General features: G+C 44.3%; 1 protein-coding gene across 4 annotated transcripts in view; it reads right to left on the bottom strand.

The window, feature by feature from the left end:
- Positions 1 to 19,851, bottom strand: part of LOC129838664 (ankyrin repeat and sterile alpha motif domain-containing protein 1B-like) — a 245,952-nt gene that overhangs the window by 52,303 nt on the left and 173,798 nt on the right. For all 4 annotated transcript variants that reach the window (XM_055905781.1, XM_055905783.1, XM_055905784.1 and 1 more), the window contains 2 exons: positions 3,488 to 3,586; positions 1,877 to 2,029 (listed from right to left, as the gene is read on the bottom strand). In XM_055905781.1, the coding sequence (XP_055761756.1) occupies positions 1,877 to 2,029; positions 3,488 to 3,586 (252 nt within the window). The remainder of the gene's footprint in view (positions 1 to 1,876; positions 2,030 to 3,487; positions 3,587 to 19,851) is intronic.

Genomic DNA, 19,851 nt, shown 5'->3' with positions numbered 1-19,851 from the left:
TAACCAACCCACCAACCCACCAACCCACCAACCCTGTAACCAACCCTGTAACCAACCCACCAACCCTGTAATCAACCCTGTAACCAACCCTGTAACCAACCCTGTAACCAACCCTGTAACCAACCCTGTAATCAACCCTGTAACCAACCCTGTAATCAACCCTGTAACCAACCCACCAACCCTGTAACCAACCCACCAATCCTGTAACCAACCCACCAACCCTGTAACCAACCCTGTAATCAACCCAGTAATCAACCCAGTAATCAACCCAGTAATCAACCCAGTAATCAACCCTGTAACCAACCCTGTAACCAACCCAGTAATCAACCCACCAACCCTGTAACCAACCCTGTAATCAACCCTGTAACCAACCCTGTAACCAACCCAGTAATCAACCCTGTAACCAACCCTGTAACCAACCCTGTAACCAACCCTGTAACCAACCCTGTAACCAACCCTGTAATCAACCCTGTAACCACCCTGTAATCAACCCTGTAACCAACCCTGTAACCAACCCTGTAACCAACCCTGTAACCAACCCTGTAATCAACCCTGTAACCAACCCAGTAATCAACCCAGTAATCAACCCACCAACCCTGTAACCAACCCTGTAACCAACCCTGTAGTCAACCCTGTAACCAACCCACCAACCCAGTAATCAACCCAGTAATCAACCCACCAACCCTGTAACCAACCCTGTAACCTACCCTGTAATCAACCCTGTAATCAACCCACCAACCCTGTAATCAACCCTGTATCCAACCCTGTAACCACCCTGTAATCAACCCTGTAATCAACCCTGTAATCAACTCTGTAATCAACCCTGTAACCCACCCCTAACCCTGTAACCAACCCTGTAACCAACCCTGTAACCAACCCACCAACCCAGTAATCAACCCTGTAACCCACCCCTAACCCTGTAACCAACCCTGTAATCAACCCTGTAACCAACCCAACCCACCAACCCAGTAATCAACCCTGTAATCAACCCTGTAATCAACCCTGTAATCAACCCTGTAATCAACCATGTAACCAACCATGTAACCAACCATGTAACCAACCATGTAATCAACCCTGTAACCAACCCTGTAACCAACCCTGTAACCAACCCTGTAACCAACCCTGTAACCAACCCTGTAACCAACCCAGTAATCAACCCACCAACCCTGTAACCAACCCTGTAACCAACCCTGTAATCAACCCTGTAATCAACCCTGTAATCAACGCTGTAACCAACCATGTAATCAACCCTGTAACCAACCATGTAATCAACCCTGTAATCAACCCTGTAACCAACCCTGTAATCAACCCTGCAACCACCCTGTAATCAACCCTGTAACCCACCCCTAACCCTGTAACCAACCCTGTAACCAACCCACCAACCCTGTAATCAACCCTGTAACTAACCCTGTAATCAACCCTGTAAGCAACCCACCAACCATGTAACCAACCCACCAACCCTGTAACCAAACCACCAACCCTACAACCAACCCACCAACCCTGTAACCAAACCACCAACCCTGCAACCAACCCACCAACCAACCCTGAAACCAACCAACCCTGCAACCAACCCATCAACCAACCCTGCAACCCACAACCAAGCGGTGTGTTCCAACAATCCAAAGATGACAATATCTGTCAGGGGGACTATGTGACCACCACCTAAGCTCCATGTGTCATCTTCTCCTATATGTTCTGTGGACTAAAGATAGATCCTAATAAACAAACTAGAAAATTAACATTTACTGACATAAATGTGTGTGCTTGCTTCTACCGTCTTCTTCAGTTAGTATTTCTATAGTAGTGTATGGGGAATAACAGCAGTGTGCTTTCAGCAAGCACATTAAAAAACAGCAATAACCAGTAATAGACTCACATTGATGAGTTCTATCTCCCAGATCTTCTTGACCAGTTCCATGGAGGTGTATCCGTTGATGAGGAAGGACTTAGTGTAGTCTCCCAGCTCCAGAGACTCCAGCCACTCAGCCACTGACGTGGGGTTGTTACCGTCATAGCCAATAGGACGCACCTGGAGGGGGAAGGAGGAGGAGACAGACTGTCACTAGATGATATGAAGAACAATGATACAGGACACTCAAACTAGGGAGGGGGACAGAGAGGGAGGCAGGGAGGGAGGAAAGGAGGGAGGGGGGCAGAGGGGGAGGCAGGGAGGGAGGAAAGGAGGGAGGGAGGCAGGGAGGGAAGAAAGGAGGGAGGGGGGCAGAGAGGGATGCAGGGAGGGAGGGGGGCAGAGAGTGATGCAGGGAGGGAAGAAAGGAGGGAGGGGGGCAGAGAGGGATGCAGGGAGGGAAGAAAGGAGGGAGGGGGGCAGAGAGGGATGCAGGGAGGGAAGAAAGGAGGGAGGGGGCAGAGAGGGATGCAGGGAGGGAGGAAAGGAAGGAGACAGGGAGGCAGGAAAGGAGGGAGCAGAGAGGGAAGGAGGGAGCAGAGAGGGAAGGAGAGACCGTCAATAAATTACAGATATATAGATGACATACTAACCAGAGTACACCATCAAAGGCTCAAACTGGACGAAGACAGATGGAGGAGGGAGGATAGCATGTGCTGCATGTAAAATGATGACTTAAATACAGAAATTGAATATAAGATTCTGAAATCCATACCAACCCTTAGCACTCAAGGAAATGATAAGCATTATAATGAAAATCCCACTTAGCCATTCAGAGGGAGAGGCAGGGCTAGTTCCATACTGCTTACAGAAGAGCTATCTAAATCCTTCAGATCAACAAGGGGTGTAGGGGCTAAAGGTTTATTTAGGATTATTTATTTAGGCAAATGCATTTTATTCTTCCATATATGTACTTGGTATGGTGTGTTGGCCTATGTGATGTGAGAATATATTTCACAGTAAGTGCGTCTCAGCGCTTTCTTTTGCAATATAGTCAACACGACTTCAGAGGAGAAGGGCATTCTGCTTTTTCTCATAGAAGAGGATATATCTGAAGTAATAAGGATTCGGCATCCTACTTTTAAGAAGATTTGGGTCTTTGGAGTGAGCACATCGTGTGACATTTCCCTAAAATGTGCATCCTTCTCTCCACAAGGTGAGGGGGACGAGAGAGAGGATTTCTCTGTCGTTTGAAAACTTTGCAGGGATCAGAGAGGGAAAGAGCTGACTGAGATGAAATTTAAGAAGAAGGTTCCTCCCTCTCTCATTTAATTGACATCTCTCACTTAGTTGGCTATATTGGTTGTGTGTGTGACTGCACAAGGAACGATTCAACAATTTTGAATGTTATATCGTTTTTAGAGCGATGTTCTATTGGCGAATAACTCCGATACGCATGAAAACATGAAATGACCCCAGGATTAGATAGAACGTCGCTCAGAGATGCACAAATACAATATTTCATTTATACTGGTGAAGAGCTCATCTTCTGATGTTATCCCCTCCACAGAATCCTAATAATGCTAGATTCATTTTTACTGCAGTAGACGCAAACGCACGCACGCACACAGTACTGACCCTGGGCAGTAGGCGTATGGCCTGTAGCAGCCTCTGTCTGTGGGCTGAGTTGAGGATCCCGATCTCCAGCAGGTCCTGGTCCTCCACCACGTTACTGCCCTGCATGGGGAACATACACATGACATCATCAGTCCATTGATCAGTGACATTATCATGTTCACTACTCCACCCATCCCAATGCCTTGTTGTGAGGGGTATTCTTGTTTTTCAATCAACCAACAAAACACATTCCACATTCACAGATGTGACAGACTTAAAAAATAATAATAATAATAATAACAATTTATAAAAAAAGATTTTTAATTATTATAATAATTAAAAAAAAAATATATAAAAAAATATATATTTTTATTATATATACATATATATATATATATACAGTGGGGAGAACAAGTATTTGATACACTGCCGATTTTGCAGGTTTTCCTACTTACAAAGCATGTAGAGGTCTGTAATTTTTTATCATAGGTACACTTCAACTTACATACACACAAAGAATAATTATTAAAAAATAAAAATATATATAAAACTTGCAGCAGCACTATCAAGGTTCTTATTAGCTATTTTCAGCCTTAGCTGAGACGACGAGCAAATAATTAGTTTTTAGATTTTACAGCACCTTACACAACATTTCCCTAATCACCCCATTCACTCTGTCCAATTTGAAATATAGTTGAGTAGTGGAGACCAGAGTCTATCAAACTTGGGCTGTCTCTTGTGGAGGTCATAAGTGAGCTTTTCAAGAGGGAGAAAATCAACAATCTGGTCAATCCACATTTTAAATGTAGGTGAAGTATTAGAGGCCCACAATAGAAGAATAAATTTCTTAGCAAAGTATGTAATGGTCATGAGCAAATTTTCTCTGTCAGGATCAAGAACAAAGTCCTGCTGGGCATTAAGAAGATAGAGACACGGGGTCATATCAAACTGTACATCTAGTATTTTCTGTGCAGCAGTATGTATAGATTGCCAAATCTGGCAATCTCTCTACAGCTCCAAAATACATGCATATAGGTTCCACTTTCATAGGTACATCTTTTACAGTTAAGAGAAATGTCTGTTTTCATTCTATGGAGTCTCAAGGAGTGTAATAAATGTTGTACAAAAATTTGTAATTAAATTCTTTCATTTTTACATTAGTAGAGGAGCAGTATACCCTGTCGCAAACCTCCGCCCATAACTCATTACTGATAGTCAGACCAAGGTCCTTTTCCCAGATTATTTTCAAAGGAGTAACAGAGGAGCCTCCTTTCTCAGAAAGGAGTCTATAGATATAAGATATTTTGCCTTTAATGGATTGTGCTGTGACAAGAAGGGTTTCAACTTCATTCAACTGAGTTCTAAACCTCCTCTTGGAAGTAAATGAGGAAATTACATGTCTAATTTGAAGACATTTTTTTTAAATGGGATCTTGGCACATTGAATTCACTGCAGAGCTCTTGAAATGATTTCAGTGTAGTGGTTTTCTGATGAAATAGGTCTGAAAAGGTCCTGATTCCTAGAGTATGCCAAAGATTAAAGTTGGCATCCCTCAGGGCTTTTGGCAAGTCTGGGTTGCCTACTATAGGCGAGTGAGAACATATTTGGGAAGAAATGCCCAGGTATTTCTTACAGTTCTTCCACGCTAGTAGGGTGCTGTAAATCAAAAAGGTTTTGGCTATGTTGCCCACTTCACTAAAGTTATCAATGAATATAATTGAGCTAAGGGGCAATGAACCACAGGATTGGGCTTCTATCTGAATCCACGTTGACTCGTCTGTTTGTGATCCATGTTAGCATGTTGCAGATTTGGGCAGACCAGTAGTACAATTGAAGGGAGGGAAGGGCAAGACCGCCCTTAGATTCAGGTTTCGATAGAGTGGAGAACTTGATCCTAGGTTTTTTATTGCCCCATATAAATGTGGTGATGCTTTGGTTAGTTGTTTTGAAAAAGGAAGCTGGGAGATAGCATGGGAGCATCTGAAACAAATAGTTAAATCTAGGGAGGATGTTCATACGGATGACATTAATTCTTCCTACTAAGCTAATTGGGAGGGAGATCCAGGTTTGGAGATCGTTCTCGATTCAATCCAGGAGTGGAAGCTAATATTCCTTTAAAAGGCTATTCAGATCTGGTGTAACGAAGATCCCAAGGTATTGAAACCCCTGTGTCTTCCATTGGAACGGACAGAGTGTCTTCATAGAGCTGGTGAGTGGAAGATTGAGTGGGCAGACAGTGGATTTGTTAAAATGTATCTTATAACCTGAAAACTTGCCATACTGAGCAATTGTGTCTAACATGGGAGGGACTTCTCGGGGTTGGATATGTAGAGCAAGACATCATCCGCGTAGAGCAAATCTTGTGCTGCAGGCCGCCTGCAGAAACACCCATAATACTTGGATTGCTCCTTATCAACTCTGCCAGAGGCTCCGCCCCCCAACAAGTAGAGCAGGGGGGACAGCGAGCACCCTTGTCTTGTGCCCCCTCCCAAAGGGAATCTGTCAGAGTTCAGTCCGTTAGTAGTCACCATGGCATTTGGATGAGAGTATAGTGATTTGATCCATTTAATTAAGTTTGGGCCCATATTGAACTTTTCTAAGACTGAGAACAGAAAGCTCCACTCCATCCTGTCGAACGCCTTCTCAGCATCCAGTGAAGCCAGCAGGACAGGGGTCTTCTGTGCGTTTACTTACTTACTCCAGTTTGGTCCGCTTTTATTATTTTGGGAAGAAGAGTGTTTAGTCTTTTGGCGAGTAATTTGGTATTTATTTTGTAGTCGAAATCCAACAAGCTTATGGGCCGGAAGGACGAGCAGGATAGAGGGTCCTTGTCTTTTTTGAGCAACACTGTAATGCGAGCTGTGTGCATTAAGTCTGGGAGAACTCAGTTTTTGCAAAAATCCTCCAGCATTGGCATGAAAATAGGGCTAAGCTGGGGCCAAAAAGCTTTGTAGAACTCTCTGGGGAATCCATCTGGGCCTGGGGACTTGTTAGGTGGCATGGAGGTAATTGCCTCCTGGATCTCCTCAGGGGTGAAGGGGGAGTTGAGATCTTCTTGGTCAGTCTCTGATAGTTTAGGTAGCGAGATTCCCTCTAGGAAGGAGTGGAGTTCTGCCTCCGTGTGTTTTCTCTCAGAGGTATTTAGTTTGCAGTAAAAATCATGAAAAGTAAAATGTATATTTTTTAGGTCATATGTGACCTCGTCCTCTGCTGTTCGGATAGCCATGATTGTACGCTCTGACTGCTCTGACTGCAAGCAATCTACTAGGCCTATTGCTATACTCATGGTATTTCTGTTTAGTAAAGAAAACTTTTTTTTAATCTCCCGAGTATAGTCCAAATTCAGTTTGGCTTTGGCTGCTTTAAGTTGACTCCAGGAGGTGCTGTCTGGGGATTGTTTATGTACTTTTTCACAGCGTTCCAGCTCCCTCTCCAGATCTAGCCTGTGTGCTTCCATTGCTTTTTTCTTAGAGGAAGCATATGCAATTAGATGACCTCTTAGTGTGGCTTTAGCAGCGTCCCACATTGTGGCCGGAGAAACAGGAGAATCTTTGTTGTCTTGTGTGTAGTTGTCTATCCATGTAGTTACCAATGTATGGAACGCTTCGTTTGATAACATGGAGGTGTTGAATTTCCAGCTCTTTGACCTCGGGATGTTTTTGCAGAGGTCAAAGCGGAGGTGGACAAAGGCGTGATCTGAAAGTGCTATGGGTCCGATTGTACACGTGGCTGAATTTATGAAAATCTTTGGGATAAAAATGTAATCTATATGGGAGTAGGTGTTATGGACATTAGAGTAGTATGTATAGTTCATAGATGAGCTATTAGTCTCTCTCCAGATATCTATCAGTCCCATCTCTTTAGTAAGAGAGTTCAACATCTTTGCAGATCTGGGATTTGTGGTGGGGACTTGAGATGATTTGTCCAGGGTTGGGTTCAGAGTACAATTAAAATCTCCGGCCATCACGCCAAAGGAAACACAATGCTCATTGAACAGGGTTATCATTTTTAACATGAAAGCAGGAGTATCTGTGTTAGAGGCGTATATGTTTAAGATAGTTAGTTGTTGTCCATACAGTGACCCAGTTATCAAAATAAATCTCCCCTCCGGATCAGATATGTTTTTGTCAATTATAAATGGAACATTCTTATGGATAAGTATTGCTGTACCTCTACTGTTTGATTTGAGAGATGAGAAATACACCTGTCCCACCCAAGCTCTGCGGAGTTTGGCATGCTCGGCATCACAGAGGTGTGTCTCTTGTAATAGCACAATGTCTGCTTTTTCCTTTTTTAGAGCACATAGTATCTTTTTCCGTTTTATTGCATGACCTAGACCATGGCAGTTCCATGTCAATAGATTTAAGGTAGTAGTCATCATCATCGAACTGTAATCGAACTTTAGTGCAAGTCATCTCTGGGTAAAGGTGGATAGTAGTTACAGCTGCGTTCACATAAAAGGAAATAAATGGTGTACATAAAATAACAATCTCTGAACACCCCAGCCGAGTTCCCAAAGAACTCGACATATCCCGTTGGATCTATTACCCCTCCGCTCAGTCTCAATTCTGTGTTCTGAAAAAAAACAAAAAAAACGGGAACAGTTAGCAACACACAACGTCTCCCCCTCCCCACCAAAGAAATGCCTCATCCTCTCCTCTCCTCCCAGCATTGAGTAAATGACAACGTCTCCCCCTCCCCACCAAAGAAATGCCTCATCCTCTCCTCTCCGCCCCACATTGAGTAAATGACAACGTCTCCCCCTCCCCACCAAAGAAATGCCTCATCCTCTCCTCTCCGCCCAGCATTGAGTAAATGACAACGTCTCCCCCTCCCCACCAAAGAAATGCCTCATCCTCTCCTCTCCGCCCCACATTGAGTAAATGACAACGTCTCCCCCTCCCCACCAAAGAAATGCCTCATCCTCTCCTCTCCGCCCCACATTGAGTAAATGACAACGTCTCCCCCTCCCCACCAAAGAAATGCCTCATCCTCTCCTCTCCGCCCCGCATTGAGTAAATGACAACATAGCCCCCGTCCAGACCACATTAAAAGAGGGAGAAAATAGAATCAATAGCCCAACCTGCATATACCTCCCCCAAGGGACATAGGTAACCACAAGTGATAATAGCAACAAAAAAAGGGAACTAAAAGTAGGCTGAAACGTTAGTAGGTCTAGGTTAGGCTATAGAGCCTATCCCTCTCAGCTAAAGGAACATAAATATAGATAAAATGGCTATAATGACATTTAGCGGGGCGGGTGGGTCTTTGGATGTTAGCTATATGTTGTCTTACCTCCTTTAGTAATAACAGTAATCGCATTTAGTCATTGGTCCATTTCTCATTGACCAGGATTGTCTTTCAAAAAACGTTTTGCCTCTTCGGGAGTTTTGAAGTGTCGCAGGGCTCCTTGGTGAAGAATCCTGAGCTCGTTTGGGTATTTGAATCCCCCAAAGATGCCTCGGTTAATGGAGTATTTCTTCACCTCGTCAAACTCTCGGCGCTTTCAGCGTATTCCAGCTGACAGGTCCTGGTGTAAAGTGAGTTTGGCGTTTCCCACTGTAAAGGTGTTGATTTTCGCCACCTGTAGGACTCGTTCCTTGTCGGTGAATCTCAGGAAACGTATGGTGATTGGGCGCGGTGGTTGTCTGGCTGCTGGTGGGGGCCTCAGTGCTCGGTGAGCTCTCTCGAGTTCTATGGGCCTGTCGGTGGACAGGTGGAGCCACTCAGGAAGTTTGTCTTGCAGGTAGCGAATCAGTGGCATGTTTTCCTCTTCTTTTTCGCCCAGATTTAATAGAACACAATTATTCCTTCGCCCCCTGTTTTCCAGGTCCTCTGTTTTCTCTTCCAGATGCTCTATTTTCTTTTTAGCATGTGCTATTGTTTCCATGGCGTCTGTCAAAAAGTTTTCCATGGATAGGATTCGCCGCTCTGCCTCGTCCAGTCGCCCCGCGTTTATGGTTATCTTGTTGTTGATGTCAGGCAAAGCATTTTCCACGATTGTCACCTTGCCCCCTATCACACTGAGCTGACAGTTAATGGCATCTAATTTAATGTTGAGTTCTGTACGTGGGATCTCAACTCAGAAAGGATGTCTTCGACAGAGTGCAAGGTTGGCATTCGTTGAGCCTCGGGGGGGAACGGGTCCTCTTGCTCCTGGCTAATGGCGCTAGCTTTTTCTGAAGCTAGCTGCTTCTTGGAGGCTTTTTCCATCGCTAATGCTCGAGTCCGGGTAAAAATGTCACCTGTAGTGTCGCCTTTTGTAGCCGCCATGACTTTTTGACTAAAGTTAAAGGAGTTTAAACTTGAAGTGGAGGTAAGATTAGGAATTGGAAACTACTTGTGCGGAGCTCTTAATTCATGCGGCCATCTCGTTCAAGGGTCACGTGATCCCCCCCTTAATTTGAAATTTAATTGACCGAGTGAGAGACCGAGTGAGACACCGAGTGAGAGACCGTGTGAGAGAGAGACAGACAGCAACAGACAGAGACAGAGACAGACACAGACAGAAAGAAAGGAGTGAATAAAGGAGAGAGGGAGATATAGACAGAGAGAAATACAGAAAGATAGCGTTTGAGAGAGCGAGAGAATCAGAGTCAGAGGAAGAAAGAGAGAAAGAGAGAGAACGAGCGAGAGGGAGACAGAGCGAGAGGGGAAGAGAAAGAGAGGGGGAGAGACAGAGAGAGAGACATAGAGAGACAGAAGGAATTGCACTTCAGAAATCAGCTCAATGTAATTGAAGAATCCATAGAATCTAACCACTTCTGGGATAATTGTAAAACTCGAAACAAACAACAACACGAAGAGTTATCTATCCAAAAATGATGTATGGATAAACCTCTTCTTCAATCTTGTTGGCTCTATAACAAAGAACAAACAGCAAAAACATATACATGATTAAATACAAATCTTAGAACCAACTATTAAAGACTACCAGAACCTCACTGGACTCTCCAAATACATTGAATGAACTACAGGACAGAATCCAACCCCCCAACCCAAAAAGGCCTGTGGGGGTAATGATATCCTAAATAAATAACTAAAAAAAAATAACTAAAAAAAATATATACAGACCACAAATTCCAATTGGCTATACTTAAACTCTTTTACATCATCCTATTTGCATCTTCCCCAATATTTGGAACGAAGAACTGATCACCCCCATCCACAAAAGTGGAGACTGTCACAACTTCCGCCGAAGTCGGTCCCTCTCCTTGTTCGGGCGGTGTTCGGCGGTCGACGTCACCGACCTTCTAGCCATCACTGATCCATTTTTCATGTTCCATTGGTTTTGTCTTGTCTTCCTTCACACCTGGTTCCAATCCCATCAATTACATGCTGTGTATTTAACCCTCTGTGTCCCCTCATGTCCTTGTCGGAGATTGTTTTATTGTAAGTTATGTGCAAGTCATGTGTCGGTGTGGCGGGTTTTGTACCCACTTATATTATTTTTTGTATATTTTGGTTTTGAGTTTTATGAGCACTTATTAAACGACTCCATTTATACCAAGTTCCTTTTCCTGCGCCTGACTTCCCTGCCACTGACACGCACCCATTACAGAGACAAATTTGACTAATAATTACAGTGGGATATGTGTCAACATATCGGGAAAATACTCTGCATTATCATTAACAGCAGACTCGTACATTTCCTCAGCAAAAACAATGTACTGAGCAAATGTCAAATCGTTTTTTTTACCAAATTACCGTACGACAGACCACGTATTCACCCTGCACACCATAATTGACAAACAAACAATCCAAAACAAAGGCAAAGTCTTCTCATGCTTTGTTGATTTCCAAAAAGCTTTCGACTCAATTTGGCATGAGGGCCTGCTATAGAAATTGATGGAAATTGGAGTTGGGAAAAAAACACACGACATTATAAAATCCATGTGCACAAATAACAAGTGTGCAGTTAAAATTGGCAAAAAACACACACATTTCTATAAACAGGGCCGGGGGGTGAGACAAATCAAATCAAATTTGATTTGTCTAATGCGCCGAATACAACAAGTGTAGACCTTACAGTGAAATGCTTACTTACAAGCCCTTAACCAACAATGCAGTTAAGAAAAAATAAATAAATAAAAGTAACAAATAATTAAAGCGCAGCAGTAAAATAATAATAGCGAGGCTATATACAGGGGGCACCGGTACAGAGTCAATGTGAGGGGGCACTGGTTAGTCGAGGTAATATGTATATGTAGGTGACTATGGATAGATAATAACAAAGAGTAGCAGCTGCGTAAATGAGGGGGCAATACAAATAGTCTGGGTAGACATTTGATTAGCTGTTCAGGAGTCTATGGCTTGGGGTAGAAGCTGTTTAGAAGCCTCTTGGACCTAGACTTGGCGCTCCGGTATCGCTTGCCATGCGGTAGCAGAGAGAACAGTCTCTAGGGTGGCTGGAGTCTTTGACAATTTTTAGGGCCTTCCTCTGACACCGCCTGGTATAAAAGTCCTGGATGGCAGGAAGCTTGGCCCCAGTGATGTACTGGGCCATACGCACTACCCTCTGTAGTGCCTTGCGGTCGGAGGCCGAGTAGTTGCCATACCAGGCAGTGATGCAACCCGTCAGGATGCTCTCGATGGTGCAGCTGTAGAACCTTTTGAGGATCTGAGGACCCATGCCAAATCTTTTCAGTCTCCTGAGGGTGAATAGGTTTTGTCGTGCCCTCTTCACGACTGTCTTGGTGTGCTTGGACCATGTTAGTTTGTGCTGTGGACAGCAAGGAACTTGAAGCTCTCAAACTGCTCCACTACAGCCCCGTTGATGAGAATGGGGGCGTGCTCGGTCTTCCTTTTCCTGTAGTCCACAATCATCTCCTTTGTCTTGATCACGTTAAGGGAGAGGTTGTTGTCCTGGCACCACACGGTCAGGTCTCTGACGTCCTCCTTAAAGGCTGTCTCGTTGTTGTCGGTGATCAGGTCTACTGTTGTGTCATGTCGGTGATCAGGTCTACTGTTGTGTCATCGGCAAACTTAATGATGGTGTTGGAGTTGTGTTTGGCAGTGCAGTCATGAGTGAACATGGAGTACACGAGGGGACTGAGCAAGCACCCCTGAAGGGCTTCCATGTTGAGGATCAGCGTGGGTGCGGCCCATCAGGAAGTCCAGGATCCAGTTGCAGAGGGAGGTGTTTAGTCGCAGGGTCCCTAGCCTAGTGATGAGATTTGAGGGCACTATGGTGTTGAACGCTGAGCTGTAGTCAATGAATATCATTCTCACATAGGTGTTTCTTTTGTCTAGGTGTGAAAAGGCAGTGTGGAGTGCAATAGAGATTGCATGATCTGTGGATCTGTTGGGGCGGTATGCAAATTGGAGTGGGTCTAGGATTTCTGGGATAATGGTGCTGATGTGAGCCATGACCAGCCTTTCAAAGCACTTCATGTCTACAGACGTGAGTGCTACGGGTCAGTAGTCATTTAGGCAGGTTACCTTAGTGTTCTTGAGTACAGGCACTATGGTGGTCTGGTTGAAACATGTTGGTACTACATATTACAGAAAACGTCAGTGAAGACACTTGCCAGTTGGTCAGCGCATGCTCGGAGTACACGTCCTGGTAATCCGTCTGGCCCTGCGGCCTTGTGAATGTTGACCTGTTTAAATGTCTTCCTCACATTGGCTGCGGAGAGCATGATCACACAGTCATCCAGAACAGCTGATGCTCTCATGCATGTTTCAGTGTTACTTGCCCTGAAGCGAGCATAGAAGTAATTTAGCTCGTCTGGTAGGCTCGTGTCACTGGGCAGCTCTCGGCGTTCCTTCCCTTGGTAATCCGTGATAGTTTGCAAGCCCTGCCACATCCGAAGAGTGTCAGAGCTGGTGTAGTACAATTCGATCTTAGTTCTGTATTTACGCTTTGCCTGTTTGATGGTTCGTCGGAGGGCATAGCGGGGTTTCTTGTAAGCTTCCGGGTTAGAGTCCCGCTCCTTGAAAGCGGCAGCTCTACCCTTTAGCTCAGTGTGGATGTTGCCTGTATTCCATGGCTTCTGGTTGGGGTATTTACGTACAGTCACTGTTGGGACGACGTCTTCGATGCACTTATTGATTAAGCCAATGACAGACGTGGTGTACACCTCAATGCCATTGGAGGAATCCCGGAACATGTTCCAGTCTGTGATAGCAAAACAGTCCTGTAGTTTAGCATCTGCTTCATCTGACCACTTTTTTATTGACCGGGTCACTTGTACTTCCTGATTTAAGTTTTGCTTGTAAGCAGGAATCAGGAGGATATAATTATGTTCAGATTTGCCAAATGCAGGGCGAGGGAGTGCTTTGTACGCGTCTCTGTCTATGGAGTAAAGATGGTCTACAGTTTTTTCCCTCTGGTTGCACGTTTAACATGTTGGTAGAAATGAGGTAAAACAGATTTAAGTTTCCCTGCATTAAAGTCACCGGCCACTATGAGCGCCACTTCTGGATGAGCGTTTTCCTGTTTGCTTATGGCTGTATACAGCTCATTGAGTCCGGTCTTAGTGCCAGCATCAGTTTGTGCTGGTAAATAGACAGCTATGAAGAATATAGATGAAAACTCTCTAGGTAGATAGTGTGGTCTACAGCTTATCATGAGATACTCAGGCGAGATACTCAGGTGAGCAAAACATTAAGACTTCCTTAGATATCGTTCACCAGCTGTTGTTTACAAATATACATAGACCCCTTGTCTTATCAGAGGCTGCTGTTGTATCCTGCCGATACAGTGTATAACCCGCCAGCTGTATGTTATTTATGTCGTCGTTCAGCCACAACTCGGTGAAACATAAGGTATTACAGTTTTGAATGTCCTGTTGGTAGGATATACATGCTTATAGTTCGTCCACTTAATTATCCAGTGATTGTACGTTGGCCAATAGTAACGATGGCAAATGCTGATGAGCCACTCGTCGCCGGATCCTCACAAGGCACCCCGATCTCCTCCCGCGATACCTACATCTCTTTCTCTGGCCAATGACGGAGATGAGTGCCTGTTCGGGTGTCTGGAGTAAATACCTCTCGTCCGACTCAAAATTATTCGCCCAGTTCAAGGTGAGTAATCGCTGTTCTGATGTCCAGAAGCTCTTTTCGGTCATAAGAGACGGTAGCAGCAACATTATGGTTAAAATAAGTTATAAGCAATGCAAAAAAAAAAACAACACGGTTGGTTAAGAGCCCATAAAACGGCAGCCATCCGGCGCTCTCTTCTAAAAGGGATGCAGCTTAAGCCCCACCTCTTCAACATATATATCAACAAATTGGCGAGGGCACTAGAACAGTCTGCAGCACCTGGCCTCACCCTACTAGAATCGGAAGTCAAATGTCTACTGATGATCTGGTGCTTCTGTCCCCAAACAAGGAGGGCCTACAGCAGCACCTATATCTTCTGCACCGATTCTGTCAGACCCAGGCCCTGACAGTAAATCTCAGTAAGACAAAAATAATGGCATTCCAAAAAAGGTCCAGTTTCCAGGACCACGAATACAATTTCCATCTAGACACCGTGGCCTAGAGCACACAAAAAACAATAGATACCTCAGTCTAAACATCAGCACCACAGGTAACTTCCACAAAGCTGTGACCTATCTGAGACAAGAAGGGCCTTCAACGTCATCAAAAGGAACATAACATTCAACATACCAATCAGGATCTGGCTAAAAATACTTGAATTAGTTATAGAACCCATTGCCCTTTATGGTCGTGAGGTCTGGGGTACGCTCACCAACCAATAATTCACAAAATGGGACAAACACCAAATTGAGACTCTGCATGCAGAATTCTGCAAAAACACCCAATAATGCATGCAGAACAGAATTAGTCCGATACCCGCTAATTATCAAAATCCATAAAATAGACGTCAAATTCTACAACCACCTAAAAGGAAGCAATTCCCAAACCATCCATAACAAAGCCAACACCTACAGATAAATAAACCTAAGCAAGCTGGTCCTGGGGCTCTGTTCACAAACACAAACCCCACAGAGCCCCAGGACAGCAACACAATTACACCCAACCAAATCATGAGAAAACTAAAAGATAATTACTTGACACATTGGAAAACGTTTACCAAAAAACAGAGAAAACTGGAATGCTATTTGGCCCTAAACAGAAAGTACACAGTGGCAGAATACCTGACCACTGTGACTGACTCAAAATTAAGGAAATCTTTGACTATGTACAGACTCAGTGAGCATAGCCTTGCGATTGAGAAAGGCCACCGTAGGCAGACCTGGCTCTCAAGAGAAGACAGGCGATGTGCACACTGCCCACAAAATGAGGTGGAAACTGAGCTGCACTTCCTAACCTCCTGCCAAATGTATGACACATATTTCCCTCAGATTACACAGACCCACAAAGAATTTGAAAACAAATCCAATTTTGATTAACTCTCATATCTATTGGTTGAAATACCAGTGTTCCATCACAGCAGCAACATTTGTGACCTGTTGCCACAAAAAAAGGGAAACCACTGAAAAACAAACACCATTGTAAATACAACCTATATTTATGTTTATTTATTTTCCCTTTTGTACTTTAACTATTTTCACATCATTACAACACTGTATATAGAGATAATATGACAAATGTCTTTTCTTTTTTTTTTTACTTTTGTAAGTGTAATGTTTACTGTCAATTTTGTATTGTTTATTTCACTTTTGTTTATAATCTATTTCACTTGCTTTGGTAATGTAAACATATGTTTTCCATGCCAATAAAGGCCCTTACATTGAAATTGAAATTGACAGAGAAACAGAGAGAGACAGAGCGAGAGAGACAGAGCGAGAGAGACAGAGCGAGAGAGACAGAGCGAGAGAGACAGAGAGACAGAGCGAGAGAGACAGAGCGAGAGACAGAGAGACAGAGCGAGAGAGACAGAGAGACAGAGAGACAGAGAGACAGAGCGAGAGAGACAGAGAGACAGAGCGAGAGAGACAGAGAGACAGAGCGAGAGAGACAGAGAGACAGAGAGACAGAGCGACAGACAGGCAGAGAGACAGACAGGCAGAGAGACAGAGCGAGAGCGAGAGCGACAGACAGACAGAGCGAGAGCGACAGACAGACAGAGCGAGAGCGACAGACAGACAGAGCGAGAGCGACAGACAGACAGAGCGAGAGCGACAGACAGACAGAGCGAGAGCGACAGACAGACAGAGCGACAGACAGACAGAGCGACAGACAGAGCGACAGACAGACAGAGCGACAGAGCGACAGACAGACAGAGCGACAGAGCGACAGACAGAGCGACAGAGCGACAGACAGAGCGACAGAGCGACAGACAGAGCGACAGAGCGACAGAGCGACAGACAGACAGACAGACAGACAGACAGACAGACAGACAAAGAAAGAGTGAATAAAGGACAGAGGAGAGAGGGAGAGAGAAAGACAGAAAGAGAGAGTGTTTGAGAGAGCGCGAGAGAGAGAGTCAGAGGAAGAAACAGAGAGAGAGAAACAGGCACCAGAGAGGTGAGGGGCTGGGGGTTGTCTCTCTCTCTGTGGAGCCCCAGCCTCAGGCTGTACTAAAGCCCAGACACAGATCACACCTGGTAGGGGGACTGAACTTGTCACTCCTCCACATCTCATTCATCCCCTCTCTTAATCTCCCTCTCTCTTGGCCTGGCTAGACAATAACACAGATAGCTATCGATCTGGAGCACTGAAGACAGGGATGAAGGAGGAATGGAACGGCAGATTTCACAGCAATCTTTTTCATGTCATCCTCAACGTGAACCTCTAACCTGCTGCTCTCTACAGACCAAGAGCCATGGGCTTATGTTCTATTTATGTACTGTATGGGGCGGTACATTAGAGTAACGTGATGCTATTGTATTATATTAGAGGACGTAAGTTGCAATATCTTAGGGCATAAATACAGTTGTATTGAATTTACTAGTGTTGCACTACATGGGAATAGAGGGCAATTTGAGACACACACAGTCTCCTCCAGTGCCCTTGTTCGATAGACCACTCAGGCTGATTAAGAGAGCCCAGAACACCCAGCATCTGTTACAGTCACCGCCCTACACTGTCAGACCAGAGTAATGGCACCCAGAGCCGGGGCAGAGACGGATGGCTGGGGCTTCAAAGACATGACTAATCGCTCGCTGCTGGTCTCTGACAGGGGGAGATAGAGAGGCTGAGGGTGTTTGTCTTGTTCCGTCTGCCCTTCTATTCTACTCATAGAATCTCTCTCCCTCCCTCCCTCTCTCTCACACACACTATGGCTGCGTTTAGACAGGCAGCCACATTCTGATATTTTTGTCACTAATTGGTCTTTTGACCAATCACAGTCCATTTCAGAGCCCATCCGATTGTTCAAAAGACCATTTAGTATAAGAAAATCTGAATTGGACTGCCTGTGTACACGCACCCTATGTAATCACTTCATTTGATCTCTGCTCTGGGGTTACATGACATATTCAACTCTGAGCTAATGATGACATTAGCGGGGTAGGTCGAGTTTTCCCGTAACAACCCCTAACCAGGGATGATGTTATTTTCACAACTTCATGACATTAAAGGTTAGGATTGAGATAGGTTCAACTTCTACCATGACCTACACCATCATCGGCTGCATCTCAATGGTTAGAAATGCCTTTCTTTTCTCATATCCTTCCCTTCATGACCATTGATTGCAAAGGGGTTGACAAATTATAGCAATATGTTGAAAACCTATCTGGTCCTATCTAAGGAAATGAGACAAGGAAAGGAAAAGAGGAAAGGAAGCTGTTAGGCTAAGGGTATAGTAATGCCATGTATAGAATAAACATAACTTCCGGAAGAGAAAGTCTTTAAAGATGTTTGTTCTACATACATTTTCTATAACATTGCATTTCTATACCCTCGCTAAACTGCACAATTCAATGCTGTGATACCTGTTCAACACCACACACTGCTGCTCATGCTCACAGATTAGTTTGATGTACTTGTTCAACACAGCATGAACTATTGCAATATCTCTGTGTTTTAATTTAATATAACAAATAATAATACACCATGAAATATAGAGGGAAGACATTTATATTCTGTAATGGTACTGAAATCCATTATCGAAATCAACAGGCGCTCAATGACTAGCTAGTACAAATCACTCAATCTGTCTCTCTATATGGGTCTCTCTTTCTCCATTTGACTCTATCTTTCTAGTCTCTCTCTCTCTATCTTTCTAGTCTCTCTCTCTCTATCTTTCTAGTCTCTCTCTCTCTATCTTTCTAGTCTCTCTCTCTCTATCTTTCTAGTCTCTCTCAGACCTCTCTCTCTCTCTCTCAGACCTCTCTCTCTCTCTCTCTCTCTCTCAGAACTCTCTCTATCTCTCTCTCAGAACTCTCTCTCTCTCTCAGACCTCACTCTCTCTCTCAGATCTCTCTCTCTCTCTCAGATCTCTCTCTCTCTCTCTCTCTCTCTCTCTCTCTCTCTCTCTCTCTCTCTCTCTCTCTCTCAGACCTCTCTCTCTCTCTCTCAGACCTCTCTCTCTCTCTCTCTCTCAGACCTCTCTCTCTCTCTCTCAGACCCCTCTCTCTCTCTCTCAGACCCCTCTCTCTCAGACCCCTCTCTCTCTATCTCAGACCTCACTCTCTCTCTCTCTCTCTCTCAGAACTCTCTCTCTCTCTCTCAGACCTCTCTCTCTCTCTCTCTCTCTCTCTCTGACCACTCTCTCTCTCTCCCAGACCTCTCTCTCTCTCCCAGACCTCTCTCTCTCTCCCAGACCTCTCTCTCTCTCCCAGACCTCTCTCTCTCTCCCAGACCTCTCTCTCTCTCCCAGACCTCTCTCTCTCTCTCAGACCTCTCTCTCTCTCTCTCTCTCAGACCTCTCTCTCTCTCTCAGACCTCTCTCTCTCTCTCAGACCTCTCTCTCTCTCTCAGACCTCTCTCCCTCCCTCCATGGGAAACAACATTGCAAAAAGCAAGTGAAATGGATAATAAACAAAAGAGAAATAAACAAAAAATGTACAGTAAGCATTACACTCACAAAGGTTTCAGAGGAATAGAGACATTTCAAATGTCATATTATGGCTATGTACAGTGTTATAACGATGTGCAAATAGGTAAAGTACAAAAGGGAAAATAAATAAACATAAATATTGGTTATATTTACAATGGTGTTTGTTCTTCACTGCTTGCCCTTTTATTGTGGCAACAGGTCATAAATCCTGCTGCTGTGATGACACACTGTGGTATTTCACCAAATAGATATGGGAGTTTATCAAAATTGGATTTGTTTTCAAATTCTTTGTGGGTCTGTGTAATCTGAGGGAAATAGAGTGCATTCAGAAAGTATTCAGACCCCTTCATCCACTTTGGTATGTTACAGCCTGTTCTAAATTGTATTAAAGTGTTGTTCCCCTCTCATCAATCTACACACAACACCCCATAATGACAAAGTGAAAACAGACATTTTTGCAAATTTG

This window comes from Salvelinus fontinalis, chromosome 39 (genome assembly GCF_029448725.1).
Source record: "Salvelinus fontinalis isolate EN_2023a chromosome 39, ASM2944872v1, whole genome shotgun sequence".
NCBI classification, from domain to species: domain Eukaryota; kingdom Metazoa; phylum Chordata; class Actinopteri; order Salmoniformes; family Salmonidae; genus Salvelinus; species Salvelinus fontinalis.
This window is presented reverse-complemented; position numbering and strand designations above follow the sequence as displayed.